This window comes from Rhipicephalus microplus, chromosome X, assembly GCF_043290135.1.
Source record: "Rhipicephalus microplus isolate Deutch F79 chromosome X, USDA_Rmic, whole genome shotgun sequence".
Lineage (NCBI taxonomy): Eukaryota > Metazoa > Arthropoda > Arachnida > Ixodida > Ixodidae > Rhipicephalus > Rhipicephalus microplus.
In genome coordinates this window covers 439,439,352-439,465,554 of record NC_134710.1, presented here as the reverse complement: position 1 = coordinate 439,465,554, position 26,203 = coordinate 439,439,352, and the positions used below count along the sequence as shown (strand labels likewise).

Genomic DNA, 26,203 nt, shown 5'->3' with positions numbered 1-26,203 from the left:
TTTTGTGTTACTGAACAATGCTTCCAAAACCTCATGAGCACACGTGTTTCTTCTAAGGCAGAGTACCGTAATCTGTTGATATAGTGCTTCACATCCATAGACTGCGCAGTGTGCAGGCAAATTACCCATTTCGTTATTTTCGACTGACAGCTGGTGTTCCTGCAAATGGTCGTTTATGCAGCTGCCTGTGTAGCTCACATAAAAATTGCAGCAGGACAACGCAGCTCCGTATACCACCTCTACATCACATTGCACCATGGCTTCCCATGCTTCTTGCTACAACAGCGCTCTTCGCCGCTTGAAATTCGTGAGCACAACCTCGAAAGTTTCTTTGGTGCAGAAGGCACCATGCCAACTCCGTGGTGCTTGGCAAATTTCTTCAGGTTGTGTGTTACCCTGTGTAAGTAGGGTAACACTATCGGCTTCTCACGCTCACTGGACGCGTCTCTCAGCCGTCGCGTACTTTTAGGTCCTTCAAGAGCGTTTCAGCCACCGCTTCCAGCAGAGACGGCGGGATCGCTGCTGCTTTTAGTTGTCGAATCTTCACTGATTGCTTGATATGTTGGTTTTAACGTCCTAAACCAACCTTATGTATATGACAGACGCCGTAGGGGAGGGCTCCGGAAATTTCGACCGCCTGGGGTTCTTTAACGTGCACCCAAATCTGAGCACACAGGCCTACAGCATTTTCTCCTCCGTCAAAAATACAGCTGCCGCAGCCGGGCTTTGATACCGCGACTTGTGGGTGAGCAGCCGGGTACCGTAGCTACTAGACCACCACTGCGGGGTATTCGTCCAATCTGAACAAAGAAGCTGACTAGCCTCTCAAATAAGAACTACTTCACCAGCGCAGACTCAAAACACGTTGACGCGATTGCCCTCTTTACTATTTTAGAATGTGAAGATGTGTACGGTAAAGGTTTCTTTCTAGCACGCGGACGGTACGTAAGACAAGTATGCTGATCCTTGAATGTGACCTTAAGATCTAAACACTGAAGCGTTTTTTTCAGGCGGTAGCTTATAGGTAAATAATAGACTCCTCCCATACTTCTTAAGCTTTATAAAAACGTTGTCCACATTATAGTTTGTGCTCAATAGCTAGCCCAGTACAACCAGACAATCGTCTACGTACCTGAAAATCTTTAACACTCCCTTGCTCTTAAGTGCTTCAAACAGATCGCGGTCAATGTAGGCTAAATATAGTAACAAGACAGGGGCAACACAGGAACCAACACAAATGCCTTCTTTTTGCAGGTACAATCCTTGTTAAACCTTACGAAGGTGTGCTTCAAATAAACTCGAAAAGCGACATAAAACTGTCAATTCTCAGACTCGTTGTTTTCAAACTCTATAGCTGAATTCCCTAAAATGCAGTCAATACCACACTTAAAAAGTTCGACATGTGAAACCGACTAGAAATCCTCTTGTACAATCGCTGAGAATGTCAACCCAGGTGAAACTTTGGCATCAAAAAGCTGGAAAACTTCTATAAAATTCTCCGTGGCGGATGAATCATTCACACTCAACCGATTTGAGCACTTTAGTAAAAACAGGCTAGCCTGGTGCTGCCATGAGCCTTTTTCACTTACCATAGTGCGAAAGAGAATCTCTACTTTATGCGTTTTAGCACTGAAAACACTTGTAAGGTGCAGGATTTACTTCTTTGAATCGCATTCCCAAGTTTTGTTAGCTTGATATTCTTACCCAATGCCACTTCTTTAGTTTTGACACCATCTTTAGTAGGCTTTACCTTGACGAAGTTCTCGATATGCTGCCGAGCTTTCTCCTGGTAGGTTGCTGTCGGCATAACCATGAAGCCCGCTTCTTTATCAGCCGTCGTCAAGATGAGACCTTTGCCTTGAAGTATCTGACAATGTCCCCCAGGTGGTCTTTAGTTGTCCTCTTTGCTGGTGCACTCGTGCTCTTTTGAAAGGTTTTCAACTCCTTCTTTTTTTAGCTCACATTGAACGCTATCTGTTTGAGGATTTCAGGAGTGATGGATTGTTAAATATTTTCAGGTAGGTAGGCAACTATCTGGTTGCTGTGGACAAGCAAATGAGCACAAACAATACTGTGGACAACGTTTTAAAGAAGTTTAACATGTATGGTAGGGGTGTAAGTGTTGCTTACGAGCATGCATATTTACTTAGCAAGAAAACAAAACGCTTCAGTTTTCAGATCTTAGGCTCATTTTTAAGGATCAGTATGCTTGTTATGCGTACGGTCCACGCGCTCGAAAGAAACCTTTACTGTACACATCTTCACTATATAAAATAGTACAAATGGCGATCGCGTCACAGTGTTTGGAGTGGGCGCCGGTGAAGTCGTGCTCACTTGAGAGGCTAGCAGGCTTCTGTGCTCAGATTGGACGACCAAAGGCAGCTGCGTTTCCGTCATCTGTGCTGGAAGCGGTGGCTGATACGCTCCTGAAGAAGCTGAAAGGACGCTCGCGAAAGCGACGGCTGAGAGACGCGTGCAATGGGCGTGAGAAGCCGATAGTGTTACCCTACTTACACAGGGTAACACACAATCTGAAGAAGCTTGCCAACCGCCACGGAGCTGGCATGGTGTTTCTGAACCAAAGAAACTTTCGAGGTCGTGCTCGCCATTTTCGAGTGGAAAAAGCGCAATAGCCTCTGTAGCAAGAAGCATGCCAACCTAAGGGTGCAATGCGATGTAGGAGTGGTATACGAGGTTTCGTTTTCCGGTGGCAGTTCTTAGGTGGGCCACACAGGCCGCTGCATAAACGACCGTTTACGGGAACACCAGCTGTCAATCAAAAACAGCGAAATTGGTAATCTTCCTGCCCACTGCACAGCCTGTGAATGTGAAGCACAATTTCCGAATACTAATATACTGGCTCATAGCAGAAACACGTGTGCTCGTGAGATTTTGGAAGCGTTTTTTATTACCTTGAAAAGTGATAGCTGTGTAAGTGAGGCCTTGGTATCACTCTACGGTGCAGGAACGTCCATTGTGATCGATATTGTGGGTTACTATGTCATATACCCTGGTGCGTCAGCGCAGCTATGTTCTGTTTTAATATTTAACCGACGATCTCCAGTCAATGAAACAGTTGGTAGTTTGAGCTCGACCTGTTTATTTGTTCCTTCTTTGTGGTGTTTTTTTGATTAGGTATGCAATTTTGTCCTTTGAAATTTACTTAGCATTTATGGATTACTTCTTCTTTGCGGATGAAAAACGAGAAAGTGACGTTCTCGTCACCTCCACTACCCTTCGCACAAGCAATGTATTCTCCACCCCACTTATTGTTTCAAATCGCCTGATCATTGTCGGGAGTGATCGCACGATCCTATCCGGATTTAATGCTGCTCAGCTACACGCTCTTATCCCCACTTGCGCAGTAATCAACGTACAAAATGAAGTGATTTACGTGTGATACGAAACGTGAAAATATGTGATACCAACCCAGGAGGAAGACGATGCAGATGGTGGCACGCAGCTGTGCTTTGGCGAGCTCCACTTGGCTTTGAGTGCTGCGCAGCCCTGTTTGACGGCGGCAGTATATGTTGAACACTATCACGCAGAACACGATAGTGTTGGCCGCCAGGATCACTGCCACGGGCAACAGGAAGCTGAAGAGCAGAGCCTTGTCTTCTAGCCAGCAGCTGCTCATCGTGACCCACGTGGGGAGAAAAGCCCGAGGTAAGTACATAAGCACGACAACCAATAAGAAATTCAACTTAGTGGCCTTAAATAAGACGCAAAACTACTATAAGCACCTGATATCTGGAAAATCCAGATTTAAAAGCCCATTAAAATGTACCATTTGCCGTATGTTTTCACGAATCTTAGGAAATTCTGTATTGACACCGATACTCACAAGTCTTTGCGTTTGTGGTAGTGCATTGGGTTTATTATAAGGACGCATAGTATCACAAGCATTGGAACACCTGAAAAAGAAAACGGGAGAAAATATGTTTTAGGGTGGAGGCAGGATTTGTTGTATCTTTAATAACAGACTGTACATTTTTCTTGTGCAGAACGCCCTATAAACAGAACACAGTTATTTTTATGGACTTTTGAAGAAAGACGTGCCGTAGGTCGCAGATCCTGCTGCATTGGCGGGATAAGAAAAGAATAACTACTCGCAAGTTTGCTCGGCTTTTTCCACAATAAAACATCGGGGATCCTTCGCATAAAACTACTGCAGTTGTAACTGAAAAAAACTCATACCATTCCTTGCTCATGCTAGAGGGCCAATCTAGGATAAGCTATAATTCCAATGCTGATGAAGTCCAATGCTCATAAATCCAATGCTGATGGATCAATAATAAACGCCATAGCAAGAAATCGGTATGTCACAGGAATGACAAGCAGCTCGACATTTGTAGCGCGCGGCTCGAACACAGAGGGACCATCATTTTGCCGTAAGGTTAAGTTGGGCACTTCTCAACATGAACAACAAGAATAATAAAAACACGCCACTGACTACTGAGATATATTTTTGAAATTACACAATGTGTTCTTGCCATGCCTACGTTGGTATAAAATATCAATAATCTGTGACACATACCACCTTCTGCTGACACATACCAGCCAACGCGTATTTGCCACTACTTTCGAAACCATGAAATACAATTAGCTGCCTTTAATTTGCAGTTTGAACCCTTTCTACAATGTGCTGACAACCTGTAGTGTGGAATTTCTCGCTAACGTCTTTTGCCAATCTTGTGCTAATATTTTGTAGAGAATGTCATGTCCTATCTTGTTATCACTGTTGTCCATGTTAAAACGTGCGCAACCTAACCTTACGATAAAATGATCGCTCACCAACTAACCCAGCTCTTAACCAATAGAACAAAAGGGGGCACTCATAAACTACACACACTTATGGACTAGATAAGCACGAACTAACAGCTGTCACAGTACCATGTCTGAGTTGGCGCTGTGCGCTTTAAGTGTCGACAATGTAGAATCTGGCCCTCTTCATTTTTTTTTTCAAACAGTGGAGTGTGAAGTGGCTCGTGTTCGTTGTCCGCCACCACGCAGTGGCTTGTGATGAACGGTGTGCCCGGCGTTCTTTCTATTGTGACAGTATCTATATAGAGATCCTCGGCTAGATTTTGTCGTCAGCGTCACTGTCGCTCACACTATATCTATAAGCACCTCTCTATATCTAAACATAAGAAAGAAAAGGAATCCAGAAAAACCTCCGGCACGCAAAATCGAATGTTCGACCTTTCGTTCGCGAGTCCGCGGCGTGAGCCACTGAGTCACGAAGAAAACCTCCTTCAATGTTGAAATGGCAAGCTATTTATATCTACCATGGGGTAAATGGCGTTTTCTCATCATTACCAGTGACATGGCGCGATGAGCGTGCTCAGCGCAAAGGTGGGCGCGACAGCTCGTCGCGATGAGCCAATGCGCGCTCATCTCCCACGCGTGCTTTGCTCCGCGGAGGGAAGGTGCCTTATCCTAACACTTATCCTGTGTTGCAAGAGAATTTAACTCATTTGGTATTGTTCAGAACGATTTCGTTTAGTTGCCGGACACGCAAAGATCACTTGGCTTACTGCACAGGCTCCGCGCGCGCGCTTTTCAAACAAATCAAAGTAACAACTTGAGAACTTTTTAGTTCTTACTGATATTTGTATTTGTGATAACGTTTCGTGCGCCATTTTTGTTTAAACAGCGGATTAAGTGACGAGCTGTAAAACGTTGTTAGTTGGCTCTCGTCCTGCGTGTGCTGTTTTCACGCGTCGTTAGTGCGTGAGCATTGCGCCGAACGTTTCGATCTGCTTGCCCTTCTCAGCGTTACATTCCAAGATGTTGCTATCATATTCATTGCTTAGCCCTTGCAGCGAAACTGTGACTTTCGTTCTTTCCACACCACAAATGAAAATAGAAAGGGTTCAGGCTACTGTGCGTGTCTGAAGGCCATTTTAAATTATTTGCGCACTGCTAGCACTTTCGGTGTCTAGGTGACTATCTACCTATCTAGCCGTGTATGTCTGGGTGCCCCCTTCACTTTGGGTGAACTGAAATTATTATGTGAGCATAAGATGGCTTGACAAATACGACTGGCTGGTTATGACATCATTAACGTCACAATCTCTTCGCGCACGTCGTCGAAGACAAGAAACCTGTGGGTGGGTATGTGCCACTAGTATGCCGGTATGTGCCACAGGTGATTTACAGTTCATATCTGTGCAGGAACAGTGAGAAGACACATGTGCAATTTTACCCCGTGAGCATTAAGGAAAAGCGGACATCGGCTGCGTCAACCCGTCGAATGTGAAGCGAAAATGTTAGGGTACCAGTAGGAATCCAACCCCATCATTCTGCGTTGCAAGCGAGAATTCTACCACAAAGCCACCCCAGGTCTCGCATTTGCTTTTCAAATAGGCTGTAATAATCGTTATGCGTCTATTGGAGATACAGAAATGGCTGTCAAACTTTATAAACATTACATATGTACTCCTACAATTTAGGCTGGCGAAAATTGTGGAACTCACTCGGACTGACTCACGAAACATATTTTGCACTTGGGACTTACTCGAACTCATGCTCCCAAAAACTCTATTCAACTGCACTCACTCTGACTCGAACTCACAAAAATATAACTCTTCTAGACTCACTAAAAAAGCTGAAACTGAGTAGATAAGACCATAAGTGGTCAAACATCAGTGCAACTCACCAAGATTTTCTCGAAAAAAAATTATCTCGCGCTGTGAACATACTCGTACTCAGGCTTACTAAAACTCTCTCACTAAACTTTTTTTAACTGTACTCACACAGTCTGAAACTCACCAAAATATTACTCAACCGCACTCACTGAGACTCAGACTGACGGCTTGATCTGATTCTGAGTGAGTCGACTCTTGAGTGAGTTCGCTGACCTATGCCTATGAGAACGCTGATGAAAAATAACTACAGCCAAGCACAATGCACTGAAAATGAATGAAAGTTTATATCAACCAAGGCACGGCGTGAAGAGACATTTTAAATTTATTCAGAGAGCACTAAGCAATATCAGTACATCTCTACGAAGTGAATGACGACGAATGGGCGAAGCTACAGGTCCTAAGAACTCTAAGGTCTGCGTTGAAGTGACTGACTTGTATAGAGGACGGAGAGATGGAGGGAAGGACAGGTTAACGTATGCACGGATATACGGACAGTAGGACGCCCGAACGCGTAGATAGGATGCACGGATAGATGAATGGACGGATAGACAGGTGGACAGGCGGACAGATGGACGGCGCGGTAGGTCATGTATTTAGCTGTCGTATGGTTTATTGCACACAAAGTCGGTTGTTTACATATCTGTTCTCGTTTTTTGTTGTGGAGGTGCTCAGTGTAGGTTTGCGTTTTGTGGGGCGTGATGGGCGCCAACAAGGTCGGCCTTATAGAGCTTCTTTCCTGAAAGATGGAATGGGCTACATTAACCCAACAAACGCATTAAATAAATGTGGTCGCCGCAAGAATCTAACCCTATATTTTGCGTGATAATCAAGTATTATACGACAAAGCTGGCCTCGCAACTGATTTTCAAGTAGACCGTATTGTTTGTGGAACTTCAATTGTGGTTGCAGTGCTGCCTTTGGAATGCTTTGAACAGTACCTACGTACTTTTATCATGGAGCCGTCACATTGAGATAACGGCAATTGTAGGGAAGTGCCGTCCAGAAAGCTCATTTTTCTAGCAGTGTGCAGGGCTGCCATGCTCACTAGCGCAAGCGCTGCATATGAGCTTACTGCTCCTCATCATTGCTGGCGACTTTAATTTGGTTGTTTTGAAACACAACCTGACCTTTTCTATGTAGATAGAAGTTTCAGAAATCTCGTGCTCACGACGAGAAAAGGTGTGATTGACGCTTCTTCGAAACAGACATGAACAAATTCAAGCAATCATGCATACGTCATACTTCAGTGTACATATACCCCTCATTGCCGCTTAAACAGATAATTATAGGGGCAAATATACTTGTGCCGATGGTGATAACATTTCACAGTGATTTTGCCCAAGTTAAAGAGATTCCAGCAGCCCACTGGACGCGTATTCATGACCCATCGACACGCGGACACCACAAATGTACGCGTATTCGCGTTGTGTACGCATATAACCACCATAACGTGCTCATGAAACATTTCACCCTACCGCAGTTCATCGTGATAATGCGTGTTGTTCGTACTCGTATGCCTAACACCCTTACATCCACTTGCTTAGCATAATGATGATTCCCAAAGCACGTGCGATCTGCTATTTTCTAAGGTGAAAGAAACAAAAAAATGTATAATTGTTTGATTGAGAACATGGTCAAGCTCCTCCAAAACCTGCGTGCCCACAGCGGTAAATTGCGCATATAAATAGCTCACAGTCATTACGCTGGCGCATTCACAGCGCGTGGTTGTGTTAGCAAAAGCGACGTGCTGTGTTCGATGAGTCACAGGTTTGAGCTACTGGGCGGGTGCTCCAGCTGAATGTTCCCGTCATGATTATTTTTTTGCGCGTTATATATATTATAATCAGTTAGAGTAATATGTGAATGGGCCAGTTTGTCTTCGTTCAGATATGGGCTATAACAGTAAGAGAGCGTTGTGAAGAATGATTCATATATTATTTGCCAACAGTTTCGAGAGGGCTCCTCCCTTCGTCAGGGGATAACTGATTCCCTGACGAAGGTAGGGGACCCTCTCGAAACTGGTGGGAAATAATATCTGCATCATTGTTGACAACGCTTTCATTGCAATATATATATATATATATATATATATATATATATATATATATATATATATATATATATATATATTTATATATATTTATATATATATATATATATATATGTATACATATATATATATATGAGATCTAACAGACAGTAATGCCAAGGAATGTATAGGGGAAGTCATAAGTACAAATGGAATGTCAATAATAAGAAAAAAACGTGGGTGAAAAAATAACCAGCCGTGAGCAGGTATCGAACCTACGACCTTCGAATACCGCCATCGATGTTCTAACCACTGATCTATCACAGCGGCCTTCCCCCACCCCACTTTTTTTAGGTTTATAAGTGAATTTAGAAGTAGGAGTGTCGGTCAGTGCCATCTCGCCCCTTGACTTATAGATGGCGCTGACCGACACTCCTACTTCTAAATTCACATATAAACCCCGAAAAATTGGGGTGGGGAAGGCCGCTGTGATAGCTAAGTGGTTAGAGCACTGAACGCGTCATTGGATGGATGGATGGATGGATGGATGGATGGATGGATGGATGGATGGATGGATGGATGGATGGATGGATGGATGTTGCTGTACCCTTTTGATCGGGTGGAGGGTAGCGCCACGAAGCCGTAATACTTAATGAACCAAAAACTAGATTTATTTTTCTCTTAAATAGTGAGTTTGAGGATTCGTACTTTGCAGTGAAGGGTTTAATTTTCACTCGTGCCTTGACTTTAGCCACCAAAGAAATACCCTCCATCTAGTTAATTCTAATCGCTTAAAGTCTATTTTGCCCTCACTGTCCCTTAATACCAGTGCTTGAAAAACTCTGCGCCATCATTCTGAACTATAGGGCGAAGCCCTTTACAGAACATTATCAAATGTTCGGCAGTTTCTTCTTCCTCTGCACCCGCATTGCACACCGTGTCTAACCCTTCGTAATTGGCACGATATGTCTTGGTTCGCAATACTTCCGTCCTGGCCTCAAACAGTAGAGAACTACCCCGAATATTATGATAGATCCTTTTCTTAGCAATTTTCTGCTTAAAAGTTCGCTAGATCTTTAGTGCGGACTTCTTAATCATGCCAATTCTCCACATATTGGTCTCAGCTTCCTTCACCTTCTTCTTAACCAATAATTTGTTTTCACTTCCACCCTGCTGTTTTCCAAGTATTTGCCAGTCAATTTTCTGGTTCGCTTCCGCCATTTTGTATCGACATTCTTCATGTACAAATAGCTGAATACTTCCTAGCCCAACGCTTCTCTTCCATTTCTCTCAATCGCTTCTGAAATTTCACCTTGCTGCTAGCTTTCCTGCCCTGAAATGATGTCCATCCCATATCACCTTGTACTCCCTGATTTGGTGTATTCCCGTGAGCTCCTAAGGCAAGCCTACCTATTCCACGTTGCTTAATTTCTAATCTTGCTTGAACTTCTGATCTCATGCACAAGACTGCATTGCCAAAGGTCAAACCAGGAACCATGACCCCTTTCAATATTCCTCTCACAACATCATACCTATTGTAATTCCACAGTGCCCCGTTTTTCATTACCGCTGCATTCCTGTTACCTTTAGTCGACACATATATTTCGTGTTTGCTTAGGCACTTGGCCCCATTGCTTATCCATACGCCCAGATATTTGTATTTCTCTGTTATCTCTAGCGTGAACTCCTGTATTCTAAGCTCACTACCTTCGTTGTCATTAAAAACCATGACTGCTGATTTTTCCTTACTGAATTTGAAATCAAACCTATCTCCCTCATTACCGCAGATGTCCACTAATCTCTGCATATCTTCCTTGTTGCCGGCCATTAGCACTATATCATCTGCGTACATCAATGCTGGTAGTGCCTGTTCAATGAGTTTTACTTGTTTGACGAAACAGAGGTTGAAGCCCAGTCCACTTCCCTGTAATTTGGCCTCTAATCCTTGTAGGCACATCATGAATATAAGGGTGACAGGAGAAACCCCTGCCTAAGCCCCCGTTTTATCTCTGCAGGCTTGGATACTGGTTTGTCCCACTTTATAATTACCTTGTTACCTTTATAGATATCCTTTAAAAGATTAGTGACTACATCTTCCACGCCTAGTGTGTCCAGTATTCCCCATAATTCCTCTTGAACCACGCTATCGTACGCTCCCTTGATATCCAAAAATGCTAGCCACAGGGTCTGTGTTCCTTTTCTGCTATTTCGATGCACTGCGTCAGTGAGAACAGATTGTCTTCCAACCTACTGTGTTTCCGAAACCCATTTTGCAGTTCCCCCAGCACCCCCTCATCCTCTATCCATGCCTGCAGTCTTTCCTTTACAAATCTGCATCGCCAGCCTGTAGACCACTGATGTCACTGTTATAGGGCGGTAGTTGTTTATGTCAGCTTTGTCCCCCTTTCCTGTATAGATCAAGTTCATCCTGCTAAGTTTCCATCCATCGGAAACTTCTCCATCGATTATTATTTTGCTCACTGCCTCTCTCAAAGCCTGCTTAGACTTTGGAAGTAATGTCTTTATTGGCTTAATTAGAATGCCATCTGGGCCTGTTGATGTACTACTAGGAACCCCTTTCTCAGCCCTTTCCCTCTCTTGTTGTGAAAATCGAGCCATTGCGCCACTTGATACATCCTTGTCTATTGTGTTGCATAAAGCACTTTTTTGTTGAAATTTTTCTGTCACCCTTGTTCTTATGTATTCAATAGCTTCGTCCCCTTCTACATTAGCACCTTGATCTGTAGTTATAAACCTCTGCTCTTGGCTCGTCTCCTTTCTTAGGGACTTTAGGTGGTTCCAAAATTTTGCAGCTGCTTTTCTGTTCTTTTTGTGTACTTGTGCCAGCTACTGGACTTCCTTCGTTCTAATCTTTTTATTGATCAGAAGGGATGTATCCCTTCTACAGCTTAAAAAGATTTCCTATTTTCTTTCAACATCATCTGTCAGTTCACCCCGCTGCTTAGCATGCCTGTGTTCCCTAGAGGCTTCCTGACGTTTTGCTATGGCTCTCTTAACTTCCTCACCCCACCAACTTTTGGTTTTGTGTCTTCTTTTCCGGGGTGACTTGTCACGTGACTTAGCAAGCTCTAGCTCAAACAGTCTAATTAGATTCGTGTATGTCAACACTGTTTTATTATCCTCAGTGATTACTTTCTCAATTTGTTTAGTGGATATTTCAATTTGCCTTTCTGAATACATATTTTCCTGGAGTTGCTCATCTTGTCTCCTTCCCACTTTCACTGCTCTTTCAAAACTTAGCTTGATACGTTTGTGATCACTACCCAGACTTCTGGAGTCACCTTCATCTATGTGCATTTCTCTGAGCTTATCATAGATCCTATGTGACATCAGTGCGTAATCTATCGTCGACTGCAGCCTTCCTACCTCCCATGTTACTTGCCCTTCACAGTTCTTGGTGGTACTATTGCAAATCATCAAATCAAGCCTTTCACATATATCCATGATCATTTTGCCTGTCGGGTTGGTATACCCAGTTATATCTTCTATGTGTGCGTTCATATCTCCTAGTGTAATTATCTCGCACTCTCCCCCGAACTCCTAAATGTCCTTTGATATACACCCTACCATTGCCTGGTTTTCCTCCCTGGCCTTTGCTCCCGTCCACAAGTACACGAAATCAAGGAGTGTTATTTGCCCTGCCACTTTCCCTTTTAGCCACAAATCTTCCTTGCACTGCTGCTTGACCCTTTGCCAGTCTGTACACTATGAATGAATGCCCCAATACACCCCCTTTCTTCCGCCTTTTGTTCTATTTCAATATTCCCACGCGTAGTCCGCATTGTTAGGAGGTTGTTCCATGTCCCTGAGATGTGTTTCTACAAAAACGTATACCATCGGCCTCTCCTCCCTTAGCTGTTCTATCTGTTCCAACTTCAGCCTGTTCCTACCACCATGCATGTTAATATACCCTATGTCAGAATTGGCTCGGCGCTCGTGGCTACGTCTATATCTGCCCCGGACTTTACTTATCTTAGATACTGGTGCCACTTTGGAATCGTATCTGTCCATACCACCTGTCGAAGAGTCTCCCTGGTTGTTTTCTTCGTTACTAGCTATCCTGCACCCCGAAGGGCCCGCTTGCCCCTCAAAAAAGCTACTGCGCGTCCTGCAAGTCGCCAACCCACCTTATGACCTAGCCGCCCATCGAAGTGAATTCTGTCTCGTTAAAAACCACCCCACCGATGCACCTCTCTCTTTATTTCCACCACCTCAAAGCCTTTTTCTCGACTCATCCGCCATATCTCTTGGTTTGCGTTGAAAACCGCTCTTTTCAGGTTGCTATCACGCACCGTTACCTCCGGTGTAGTGCATATCGCTACCTGTACCTGAGGAGAAGTGGCGCGCATGTCATCGACGCCTTTCGCCAGTGTAGTTTCTAGTCCTGCTGTATCTTCATTTAAGGCATCGTTTAAACCACCTGAAATCATCACGAGGTTTCGTCTATCAGCTGAAGTTTTGAGTTTTGCGCTCGCTTGCCTCGTGACTGCTTTTAGCTTGCGTCCTGGGAACGCCCCTACTGCAACCCTCTTGTCACCTCTTACCATCACGGGAGACAAGAGTGCCATCTGGCGGTTTTCTTGAAAAACGAAGCGCGTGGCTTTGAGACGGGTGTGCGCACCTGTCTCAGAGGTGATAAGGTGTAAAATACATGGCGACGGGTACGTGCCACCACCGTCTCGAGTTAGCAAAGCGATCGAAACACTCGCCTTTTTGTGCAAACTTTGCATGGTCAGCGCAGCGGTGATAAGCGTTACGGTCCTTGAAATTACTGATGTAAGCTTTTTCTTGTAAAAGACGCACATGCAGAGTATATACGTGTTGTTATGGTGTCCCAGACATGCACAATAATTGCATTTTATTTGACAATTCCACAAGTATGAACGCTAAATCTTTAGGAACGTTGGTGGGCGCTGCGAATAAGGTGAGCCGTTTCAAGTACCCAGTGCCGTTAAGAGTGGAAAAACAGACAGAGAGACAGACAGACAGACAGACAGACAGACAGACAGACAGACAGACAAAAAATTTGCGTCGAAGATCCACAAGAAAGAAAAAAGAAACAATGAAGGGAGCTCTTCTCAAGCGGTCACTACGAAGCGAGAAAATATGCCCTTCGACCTAGAGAGGCTTCATGTGTGCGCGTCTCCGTAGACGTGCGCACGTGAAGTCTCTCTACTTCCATGGTTTAATTGTCAGTTAAAAGCTGACGTATAAACAGAAAGGAAGAGAGGACAAGCGCTTTCTCGCAACTTGTACTTTTGGGTGTACCTTTTGCCCGCAAACGCATGCGTTCTTTTTTGATTGCCTCTTTATATAGTCTTTCCTTTCTAATATATCGTTTAGTTGCGAGAAAGCGCTTGTCCTCTCTTCCTTTCTGTTTATTGGTCAGTTTGAACTGACATTTATGCCGTGCATATCCAACTAGCCCAAAATTCCATTCTGTTGCTCCCTACTTCGACCAATCTCTGCTTTGACCTTTGAACATCGACGGCACCGCGTGAGAGGGAACGCGATGTACGCAGAGAAATAAGAAAAAGAAAAAAGAACATGCGAGAAAAGAGCAGTTCAAGTTCCGAAATGCCAGCGGAGATTAGGAGATGGCCCCAGCGACGTGTGTGCGCGATAGCGAAGCGAAGCCGTCACGGGATGACGTTCGCCTTTTGAGCGACGCATTTGAGCTGTACGGCTATGTGTTGCGGTGTTGTGCGCGTGTTTCGTGCGTCAGATGTAGTGGGTTCTCTTCACTGGACGTGAAATGTGTGGTTTGGCAACAGTGCCGCACGTCGCAATGTGAGTGCGGTGATATGGCTATGGCCCTGTGACCCAAACGAGCATGCCAGCTTGCCACTGTGTAGAACCAAGCAGCTTATGGGCGCACAGTCAGGAACACAAATGATAGGTAATACTTGTGTTTCCTCTGTTCGCGAATCTTTATTGTCACTTTAGCCACAGTAGGGGGCGTTTGGCACTTTGCGTTGCGTGAAAAGAGCAATGAAAAGCAAAACGCAAAGTCGGTAAGCTCACATAACGATGGGTGGTACATGTCATAGAACTCCTGTGAATATCTCGGAAGCTTAGCGCAGCCAGGCAATTCAAGCAAGTGCAACTTAAAAAATGGCAAGTTTGTGTGACGTAATTTATTTGGTTATAATAAAGCATGAATGAAACAGTGCTTTTATGGAGTATACACTCAAGCAAAAACAAAGAAACAAAGAACCACTGTTATCGTGCTGCCATGTGACGAAGTGTGCATTAGGCCAAATTTGTTTTCTATTTATTCTTGTCTTATGCCCAGACTATGAGTTTGTAAGAAGACTTTACGATAACAATTTTGCATTGTTCACATCGACTGCGTCGTAGAGAAAAAATTACATTCCATATCAAGGTAAATAGCAACATAAGATTGTATCGATTTAGCTTGAAAGACAACTTATGTTAGAGGCATAATCATGACCATATGATGTCACAGACATGTGTTTAGTGAGACGTTTTTTGAGGAAGCACATGCATTTTACGGTATTGTCACTTCATTATTCACATATCAACACTTGAACTTGCCCCGTTACATGTGAACATTTATGGCATTTAGGAGATTTGTCACTTATGCATGGCTAATTTATTTGCATTGATATTAGTCAGTTGAATTTGTTGAACCTTGTTATTTATTCACCTTGATTCTGGCTTTTGGCTACTTTGTTTTTCATTTTGTTGCCATAGCGCACATGATCAATACAGAGTATTCTGACTATTGAGACAACTGCTGGCAAGGTAGAAACTGTTGGTATTGTGTCTTGCTCTTCTTTCATCATCATTACCACTTGGTTGCTTATTTTTGCCATGAATCAATAACAAGTCACCCAAGCCCGGTCACGGTGGTCAAGTGGCTAAGTTACTTGGGTGCTGACCTGCAGGTCACGGGATCGAATCCCGGCTGTGGCGGCTGCATTTCCGATGGAGGCGGAAATGTTGTAAACCCGTGTGCTCAGATTTGGGTGCACGATAAAGAACCCCAGGTAGTCGAAATTCCCGGAGCCCTCCACTACTGCGTCTCTGATAATCATCAGTGGTTTCGGGACGTTAAACCCCACATATCAATCACCAACAAGTCACCCAATCATAAACCTTAGCAGAATAGCTGGGGTTGTTCAGTAAGCCAGTGTTCTATGTCTTTCATCGTAAAGGGGTGTAATTGTTGCTGATTAACGTCCAAAAACTATCTTGTGATCATCAGTGACACTGTAGTGAGGAAGTACACAAATTTAGACCACCTGAAGCTCCATAAAGAGCACATTTATCTAAGGACAAGGGCCCCAAGCATGTTTTCTTCATCGAGAATGGGATGAATAACAACATATATCTTACTCACATTTGCATCTCTTTATACTACAATGCTAACTACATTGCATATCAAAAACTGTTGGAATAGTAGAACACAAGGCAAGAGTACACGTGATTCTGATGTAGTTTTGAATTTATTCACCATGATGTATTTCTCAAGTCAGTACTACAAGTCAAAAGTTTACAAGCAACTACTTAAGATCATCTCAAACTTGTATCATGTTTTGTTAGAAAGTCTGCAATGGTACTGTCAAGTGTGAGTCAGTGGTAAGGCATTAATTTTTATGCATACGCAAAACGTAATAGAATTTTTGTATTCTTTTTAGGAAGATATTTATGTAAAAGCAGCAGGCGTTGCTCACCCACCTGTTTGTGTAGAAGACAGTGTTTTGTGGGAATACTCCCCTGTGCCTCAATGTACACTAATTCGAACATTTCGTGCATCTTACAACATTTGGCATGATACTCTAAGAGTATTTTGTTATACACGCAGAGTTTTATGCTTGGTACTGCATGGAACCTGTCCAAAAGCGTGCCCATTTGAAAATTTTGCATTTTCAAAAACGACACTACGTGGAACCGGCTTTATACAGGAAGATTATTCCTAAGATAGACAGTTGGGCGAGTTGATAAGTGATAAGAGTTAAAGAAACAGCACAAAAAATGCACATACCATAGTGAAAAGAGAACGAAATGCACAGGACAATGCGCTACTAGAAAGGGAAGTGTGGTGCCAACCACAACAAATACACACGCAGAGTACAAAAAATTAGAAGATGAAAGTACCATGCAGTCGCAGATTGAGTTCTAACGGGACTAAAATAACCATACATGCAGTAAACTTCAGCTTTTTTACTGCGTTTCCCTGTTCTCTTCATTTCAATTTCTATGTTTGTTTGTTATCGCACTTCTTTTGACTATGGAGTGAATTCCTAGCTTCTTTACACTGTATACATTTGTAGTCAAATTAGTTTCAACCGCATGACACCTCAAGCTGTGACACACAATATGATAACCACCATCTACTATATATAGGATGTTTTGGTTTTTATGTGTGTGATTGCTTAATATCAGGTTGTATGCTGCCCAGGTACCCTGATTAATTTTAATGTGGTAATTATGTACAAGTCCTGAAGTAAGGAATTAAAGATGAAGGACTTCTTAGGTTGCAGATGACAATGGTTCGCATGAAAGTATTGTAAATATTTCTGTACTAATCATGTACAAATAAAGCATCGGTGTATTACAGCTGTGTGATAATGGTGAGAAGTTTTCAAGCATAAGTAGTTCCAGAAAATTACGTTATTTTTCAGATATGCGTTAGTAAACTTCTCAAGCCCAATACAAATGCAGTGTTGTTATTTTTTTGGCATGACTGATTATAGTTTACGCTCCCGACACGCTAGAATTGAACACTGAAAGACACACTGAAGCAAAGGTACGACACACAGGAGCGCGAACTAACAACTCTTTAGTCGATTGAAATTTGACAAAGATATATGGGGTGAAAAGAAACGAAAAATATGAATAGCGTAAACCTTCCCACTGCCCATCACAAGAAAGCAACCATCTATGTGACATCAAATATGGCCTTGTCAACTATCTAAAATATCCACGTATAAAAGCATATTCATTGCTGGACAAATGAATAGATGGTGCACTAACACACCTGTCTTCACCAAGCCTGCGCACCATGAAAGGTTCAATAATTTCTGTTTCCTTTGTGTATTTAGATCTTGGTGAAATAATGGTGTTTTCGAAATTTTACTTAAGTTCACATTTCATGCAATGGGTAGCTAAGTTACCGGGGTCACTAATGTGCTTGCAGTTGTAATCATGTTCGAATAAATGTGAATCAAGACATTAACCAGTTTGCCCAACGTACCAATTTTCGTTTGGCAGAGGAGTACCATATACAACATTTCTCTTCACATGGTTCAAACTTGTTGACATGCTTAACCTGTATGGTTGTTCTTCTGGTTGTTACCGTTTATTTGGTGACAAAAATTGATTTGTGAGGTGCGGTAAAGGTCATAAGTATGTCATTCCTACTTGCAATTTTTTTTCAGTTCGTGTGAAATGCCGTGGACGTAGGGCAGAACAATCCGCCTCTCTTTTTACTTATCTTTTAATTTTACGTTCGTTTCGTACGTGTTGCCGATGGCTTTTAAGAGGCTCTCGGCTAAGGCAGTGATCAATGCATCAGGGTAGTCGCTGTCCCTAAGTCTATCAACTTGCTTCATCAAACTTCACGTTACCATGTGGTGACATGACTTTTGGCAGCTGGTAAATATGCAAGCATACGTGACGCTTTATAGTGTTTTTTAGTGTTCAATTCGAGAGCGTCTTGAGTTTCAACCACATACAACCAACTAGCCCCTACTCGGGCTCTTATGAATGAACACTTTTACAAATTTTGGTAAGTGGATGTACAATGAAATCAACATGTCTCATTTGAACATATATGCAAAAAACTGAAGTTATGATCATATCACACAAGTGTTTATATCATAGGTCAAGGTAATTCAATAAAAAACAAGAAGCCTACTTGGATAGTTGCATGTTTAAAAAAAGTAATGCAAGCCTTATTGTACTAATTTGCTAACCTTTATGTGTAGAATGACTCCAAGTCTCTAGTACATCCCAATTCTTTGGATTGTGCTCACATTTTTTTTTGGATTGTGCACTGTGAAGTGCACATGTTAGTTTTGTGTTATGATGAGATTTTCGCTCTAGTTTCATCTTGCTATACTCCGGTGAATATTATATGGTGCTTGGGCTGTGCTTTGTATGTTCTTATTGTTTTGTATTAGGTATAGGTACTGTATGGAAATATATAAACATACATATGCTTACAATGACATGACAGCTGATGATGTTATGATTCGAATAAAATATTTTAACACTGTACTTTTATTCATTTGAGGTATGCCATAATAATTGCTGAAATGCAGCTGATTCAACGTCATGGCTTGTGTTTTTATTACCAAGCAAGTAGAGCAGATGTTTTGCTCTTCAGAATTACTGTGGAAGATAAATAGTTGACAGGCAATCAGGCAGAATGTCGTCGCTCTGTTCATGCATACATTAGTGAGTGCTTCATCAATCGTAGTATAATTGAAGGGGCGTGTTGCAAAAATAAAGTTAAATATATTATGCAGGTGACAACAGAGTTCTACAATAAGTAGGATTTTCCAATTTGGTGTCTATTTGCTGTACTGCTCGGGATTTCTGTGTTATGGGTACGAAATTTTGAATGGCAAAAAAGCCAACCTGTCTTCTTCTGTGCGTATAGTACGCGAGCAATTAAAAAACAATTGTTTATTGAAAAACGGCTGTTTCACAGAGAAAGACTGTAACGCCACGTTTGTTTTTATTTAGTGCTACGTCATATGTGCAACAAGAGTGCCAAGTACACGTGGTCGTTCACAAGGGCGAAGTGCTTGTGAATTAACATCATTATTTTGCGAGAGACTTGTCAACGGCTAATTTGTGGTGGTTGTGCTTGACAATGGGGTATGTCTTAGGTGTTCTCATCAATACATTTGTCTACTATTTAACAAAAAAGGTTGATTGTTAAGCTTGTAGGTAGTCAACGAGTGTGAAATCAACTAAATATTTGTTTGATTGGTGACCAAAGAGTGCAGATCCGAGGGGTATAATGTGAATGTTTTTTGAAGAACAAACCAGTTAGTTGTTAGATTGCGCCCGTTTGTCTTTCTTTCTGTTCCTGTGTGTTTTGCGCAAAAATTCAAGATAAATATTGAGTTTGGGTTAGAGAACCACTGTGTGGCGAGCTAAAATACGAGTTACGAATAAGTGCTAATTGCGGATATAGATTATTGTTTAGCTGCTTATAAGGCGCTGCTGACCTTGCGTTTGGCTCCCCACAGTACGCGTGCAGTAAAAGCACTTAGGGTACGTGCGTTACAGCGTCCTTAAAAAATTTGCACCTACGTAGGCATGCACACAAGAGCGGGGAGGGGGGAGGCACCGTTTCCCGCAATTGCCTAGGCAGGGTTGCGAGGTACACTCCGTACATTGGCTTAGTAGGGAGGGTGGGCGCTGCGACAAACCTTGGCCCCTCCCCTCTTCCGCTGAATAGGAATCCTGTGCATGCTTATAAGCATCTTCTTGTGTAACTTCCATTTTTTTATATGCTATGGGAAACTGTAGCGTTGGTGAACGCACTCGAGGCAGACTGGAACGACATACGATGGCACGCTCGCGCTCAGCAGCTGCTCATAGTCAGTCGCGTCAGAGTCTTGAAATGATAGAGATGTTGCTCAGTACTTCTTCCTCGTGTCTGATTATTCTGTGCGGTGGCAGTCCCAGACATCTGTCTACATTGGAAACAAGAGCTATCTTGAACAACTCAGGACACGCCGCTGCCACGGGACGCGTGCAGGTCTTGGCACAAATACCGGAAATAGCGCCACAGCATATGCCCATGGAACGCACATATAATCGGCCATCTGAACATAACTTTTGTCATGCAGGTATGCACAAATTTCAGGCGAGTGAAGCACTTTCCATGTATAGAGAAGTGCTAGCACTCGTTTACTATTTTTCACCAAACGACGAGTTAAATAGTTCGAAGCCGAAGGTGTTTACCATGGTCTGCATGACACCCTTCACTTTAGTCAGTAGCCTTACACAAGCGCTGACACATGCCGCTGCTACGAAAACGAAAGTTTGAAGCGTCGCCAACATGTTAGTGGCCCCTTTGTACATATAAACTCACGTGATAAATAAGGCAAGCTAGTGGTGGCCCTTTGGTGTAATGGTTATCGTGTTAGCTTTCAGTACGTGTGATCGCGAGTTCGATTCCTGTGTCGTGCGTACTTGTATGCAAATGTCTTGTTTGTGCGTAAATGGTAGATGGACGTTTTTTTATATGTTCTCGCGATTAATAAGAGCAATAAATGTCTCCGAAAATCAAATTTTATGCCTGAAATACATTTTTGCGGCCGCGTATAAAAAGGCGTTTTAAGACTCTCAAAAGAAGTAGAAAAATTTCCGCTGCGCTCCATTCGAGCCCCCAAACTGAGTTAAATAAAAACGCCAACGTTACCTCGTAAATTCCTTCTTTTGACACCAATTACTTCGTAACCAAACCTTGTTAACCCTTCTGCCAACACAAATGGGCCATGTTTCTCAAAAACGGAGCTATTTTGTCGGTGATACACAGTTAGTGGAGCTTCAGCACTAAATTCTGAATCAAATACGGGTAATATCTGTCAATAAATGAGTTTAATAGAGCAGCCTAGCAGCCTGACCACTAGAAAGATTCTAAGTGGACGGCCTTTACTTCAGTAGGTGCCGCCATCTTGACCTACGTATCCCTTTAGCACGCTGGTGTCCAAACGAGGAAAAGAAAACTCCCCAGAGACCGTACAAAACACCGCAGACAAGGGTGTTAGTGAAAACCTCATTTTAAAAGGCGTTTCACTCATTACCTTTGGGATGCACGCTTGAAGACAAGCTAAAAACACTCTAAAGGCTAAAACTGGTTTACAGTGTAGTAGCTGAAGTAGTCAGTGGTGACAGCAATATCAGAGAAAGGTGTTACAACCAGTACACATCAACTAATGGGCGCCAAACTCAGGCGAAAGTTGCCTCCTTACGGCATGTTACGGTATTGAACGGCATTGGCGCCCGGCTAGAAGAAAACACCACACGCGTTGTTTGTACACCAATGGCCGGCGACAGTTTTTTGCTTCATGGGCGTAAATGGAAAGCGCTGAGTTAAAGCCAGATGGCGCAAAGCCATTTTTGGTATGCTGAATGCTATGAGCGAGGTCGACGCTAGGGGTAATGTCACCAACTGACATTGCAATATTGCATTGACAAAATTGCACTTCTGCTCTCGAAAGTGTGCTGAAAGGAATTGACGTATGGAAAGGATGAATTGAAGGAAATAATTAGATATGTCATGGTCATTAGCCCTTTGCGAAGAGGGCAGTGCTAATTCGAGGACGGTGCTAGATACAAAAGGCGCGTTTGTAATGCTTTTAAACTCTGTGACCGTACTGCAGTGGGTAGCGTCCAGAATTTGATGCCACGGACCTAAAGGCCTTCTTTTCGACTCTTGTTGACGGAGCTTTTTTATTTGAATTTTAGTCGTGTCTTTTCTTCGACGTCATTTCCCAAAAACTACGTCATTCAAGTCTTGACAACATGACAACAACCTTTATGTCTGCTTGCAGCTATGTGTGCTTCCTTTTCTTCCTCCTCACCATGCGAGAGGAGCACTTGGAAAGGAGAGATGAGCCAAGAAACAGCGTGTATTGAAGGAAAGCGCGAAGTGATTGAGGACTGTCTTCTGTTGGTCGAACAAGTGAAAAGTCGCAATTACGGCAGCGATTCCAAATTTTCCATCGGCTACACGTTTTTTGTATATTTTCACAAAGCTGCCGCCCCACATCTAAACTTCAACCTTCAAAAAGTTCTGTTGGAAGCTTTGAAGGGGCCCTTAACCACTGTTCTTGGTAATTATCAAATGACCTCAGTCTCTGCGCGTGTAGCCCAACAATTCTAATTTCAAAGAACAAGCGCATTCACAGTGATTTATCACCCGCTTGATATCCTTTCTCTCTTTGTCCAGACAATGGCATTCAGAGCTTCACAGGGTGGTATTACATGGAGAAAAAATATGTCAGTGCACGTCAAGGTCTATTGCACACGTGCTTCAACGTGCTTATTCTGAACTGTTGTGATGTCTATGCGTGACTGCGGCTACACAGCTTTACCAAAGCATTGCCTGAGAATAATTGAGAAAAATCTCTAGACATTTCGGTAAAATTTTAGAAGAACCACGTATGCTGGCAGCATTCTCCTAGACCTTCAATACTGGCAGTGAACTTGACGTCACAATATTTCAAACCTTTCGGCCCTGACAGTGTCAACTGACACAACCGCACAACATTTCTCTTAGCACCCAAAAAGAAAAACAAGACTGCTCATTTTGGCTGAAACGTTTACTCAATCATTCCCACTACAGTGGACAACAACGTTGTGACATATTTGCGGACGTGGAAACCACAAAGACGAAGCTTGCCCGAAGTAATTAGTGTCACGTAGGCCAGTAAGCTGAAGTGGCTGAGCGCCTTTTTCGGGGGAAAGTACCGAAACAGTTCTAATGACTACTACGCTGCCCAATAATAGGTTCAGACCGGGTTGAGTTTAGTGAGTAGCAAGAATAAAGAAGGCATTTTTGCACTTTTGCAACCTCTGACCCTTGGAGACCTCATTAGAAACCTTGTTTGTTAATCCATAAATACATGCACCGTTAGCACAATTCCTTGTTTGCAAAGTTTTTTGGTTTTAACTGTTATGAAAAAACACACGAAATAAATGATTCAGCAAAGTCTTAAAGAGACAGATTCTAGGTACCATGAGAATCGATGTTTTTATTCTTTATTGAGTAAACTGTTGAGTTGTGGCGGTAAAGATATGTACAAATGCAGGCATAGACATACATTAAACCGCCGCATATGCTTTATATAACCGGATAATTACAGTTGCGTAGCAATTCTAGCAGCAACATAAATACTAGCAGCACCAGAAGCGGTAAGCTGATATAAAGCACTGGTGGTCATGAGGATGGCACCTCGGGACACTGTTACACTAATCAGCTTGAGCGGATAGCACTTAAATAGAGCGGACGTTCACCCAACATGAAGGCTGTAATATAGGAGCACGTATGGATAGTTTATTAAATTGGATAGCCAGCACTTCACTCACAAATGACGTTTCAAGAACGTTTGAGTCTATTTGAGCAGCTGTTCTGAAACCTGGCGTGGCTCTGTGGTAGAATGCTTCATTGCCGCGCAGATTGCTGGGGTTCGATTCCTGCTGGAACCATGACAATTTTTCTTTGCATTCGTGCGGTCAACACTGCCAATGTCCACTTTTTTTATTCTGAGGTGTTAAAATGATCTATGTCTTTTTTCGCCATTCCTTGGTAGATGTAAAATGTTACTTACCTGTGGCACATATACCTCCATAACAGTGGCACATAAGGAGCCACGCGTATGTGCCACACGTCTCTAGGGTAGAGTGAGAGGGAGTCAAAGTTTTTAAAAGATCTTACCCTTATATATTATTTTTGTTGACCAAAGTTATGGGGGTGGTCACAACAGCACCGAGACGTTGTCGGCTAGATAGACAGATAGAGAGATACGAAAGCAAACGCTGCAAATGTCTCAAGATTGAAAAAAATGCTTCGCAAATAATGTCAGGGCTGTATAGACTCAAGTTGTAAAAAAAAGGTATGGTAATCTTATGGCCTTAGTCTCCCTCATGATTTTCTGCGAGCACAAAATGAGTGCAAACTTTAACGAACAGTTTACGTGTCTTTCAGGAGTATCCTTATCATCACGTTGCAATGGCCACTGTTGCTGCAGGTTTAAGGAAACGTAACCTAATAAAATCCTTGATTGAGCCCTCGTAGAGTTATCTTCTTTTCTTGTGTGCTATTCCCTTGCACTTCAATCTATAACAGAATCTTAAAGAAGTCAGTTTTTTTATCCGAGCACGGTTCCAGACAGCTATACGAAAATTACAACACATGTAACAGGTATTCCTTGCATTGATTAAGCGTTTTACCGGCTAAAATATGTGAGAATACAGTAGATGCAGCGCACAAGTAGCTTTTACGGCCGCAAGTAAGCTAAAAATTCTTTGCTGTTGTACATACAAAAAATCAGTCAGCAATAGGCAAGCAAAAAACTGACGTGTATTTCGTGAAACGCACACACAAACTCATCAATTACCATAGAGGTTTGTCCAAAGGTGCTAATAGAGAGTTTTAGAATAGCGCACCATGAGCCCTTGCAGTGCGGTCGCTGCAACTGCTCATGCGTCGTAACGCGAGTCGGGGTTCGCGTTCGTGGATTACACGCAGAAAATCCGAAATTTCGTGTGGTGATAGCGGCCCGCATGTGACCCGCAACGCTGGTTTCGAGGCTACGGTGTCGCTACGATCGTGCGCTGCGGTTCGCAGCAGGGCAAACACTGTTCTAAAGCTCTTATGGCGCCCGCAACGCGCGCAGCGCTTGTAAACGGTATTCTAAAACTCCCTAATATTTTATTACGCAATCAAGTTTATCGTTAAAAAACACTACAAGGTTATGAGAAATGCCGTACTGAATGATTTTGGAAATTTTGACTATCTAGAGGTCTTCAACAACTAGCTAGATCTAAGTATACAAGTCTCGAGCCTTTTCCTTCGCCTGTATCTAAAATGCGGTCGCCACGGCGACGATTTGATCATGCGGCCTGTTGGTCCGCCCTCGAGCTTCATAACCACAAGACAACCGTGATGGGTGCCGAAATTCGAATAAAGCGCCGTTTTGTGTGTTAACATGAAAGAAGGGTGGAGCGTCTAGGACAGGGGCGCACTGACCTTAGAAGTGATTTTTTAAGAATGTTGCATCGCATTACCTCTAGCTACAAGCAATGTACGCGCCTACAATCAGCCACGATGACATAATAATGTAGAGCTTCTATGAAGACGTCGAATTGGCAGTGAGTAATGTAGAAGCGCAATATGCTATAGTGACGTGCGACTTCAATGCCAAGGTAGGAAAGAAGAATGCTGGACACCAGGTAATAGGGTATTATGGCATCAGGACTAGAAATGCTAGACAAGGGTTGGAAGAATCCACAGAACGAAATAATTTACGGGTCTTCAATACTTTCAACCGAAAACGAGTGAACCTTAAGAAGATATGAAGGGTTCCTGATGGCGAAAGTAACAACGCAATAGAATATTGTGTGTGTACACCTAGGAGGGATCGTACATCATGTGAAAGCGCTTGACAAATTACGTAGTAGTGACAAGGTAAAGTCTCGAATTCACCTAGACTTGAAAAAGGAACGACAGAAACTTTTATATAAAATAGCTAATCAATGAGTTAGCACTGAGAGGTAAAGTACAGGAATTCAGAGTGTTGTGTCAGAACAGATACTTGGTTCTTACCGAGAAACTAGCTTTAACTTTGACGCAATGAATGATAAGCTGCCAAGTATCATTATAGAGTGCGCCGTGGAATTCGGTAGTTAGGACACTAGCAAGCTTTCCCAAGAGACAATGAACGTCATTGAAAAACACGAAAGCACGAACGCCGAAAACATAACAGACTAAATAGAGCAAGTAGAG

General features: G+C 42.9%; 1 protein-coding gene and 1 long non-coding RNA gene across 6 annotated transcripts in view; one reads left to right on the top strand and one right to left on the bottom strand.

The window, feature by feature from the left end:
- LOC119160896 (uncharacterized) overlaps positions 1-26,203 on the bottom strand; it is a 493,888-nt gene that overhangs the window by 7,716 nt on the left and 459,969 nt on the right. For all 5 annotated transcript variants that reach the window (XM_037413166.2, XM_037413167.2, XM_075880528.1 and 2 more), the window contains 2 exons: positions 3,845-3,914; positions 3,430-3,629 (listed from right to left, as the gene is read on the bottom strand). In XM_037413166.2, coding sequence (XP_037269063.1) covers positions 3,430-3,629; positions 3,845-3,914 — 270 coding nt within the window. The remainder of the gene's footprint in view (positions 1-3,429; positions 3,630-3,844; positions 3,915-26,203) is intronic.
- LOC142776601 (uncharacterized) overlaps positions 3,549-26,203 on the top strand; it is a 34,949-nt gene continuing 12,294 nt past the window's right edge. Inside the window, exon 1 of the long non-coding RNA XR_012887662.1 lies at positions 3,549-3,666. This is a non-coding gene — a long non-coding RNA (uncharacterized LOC142776601). The remainder of the gene's footprint in view (positions 3,667-26,203) is intronic.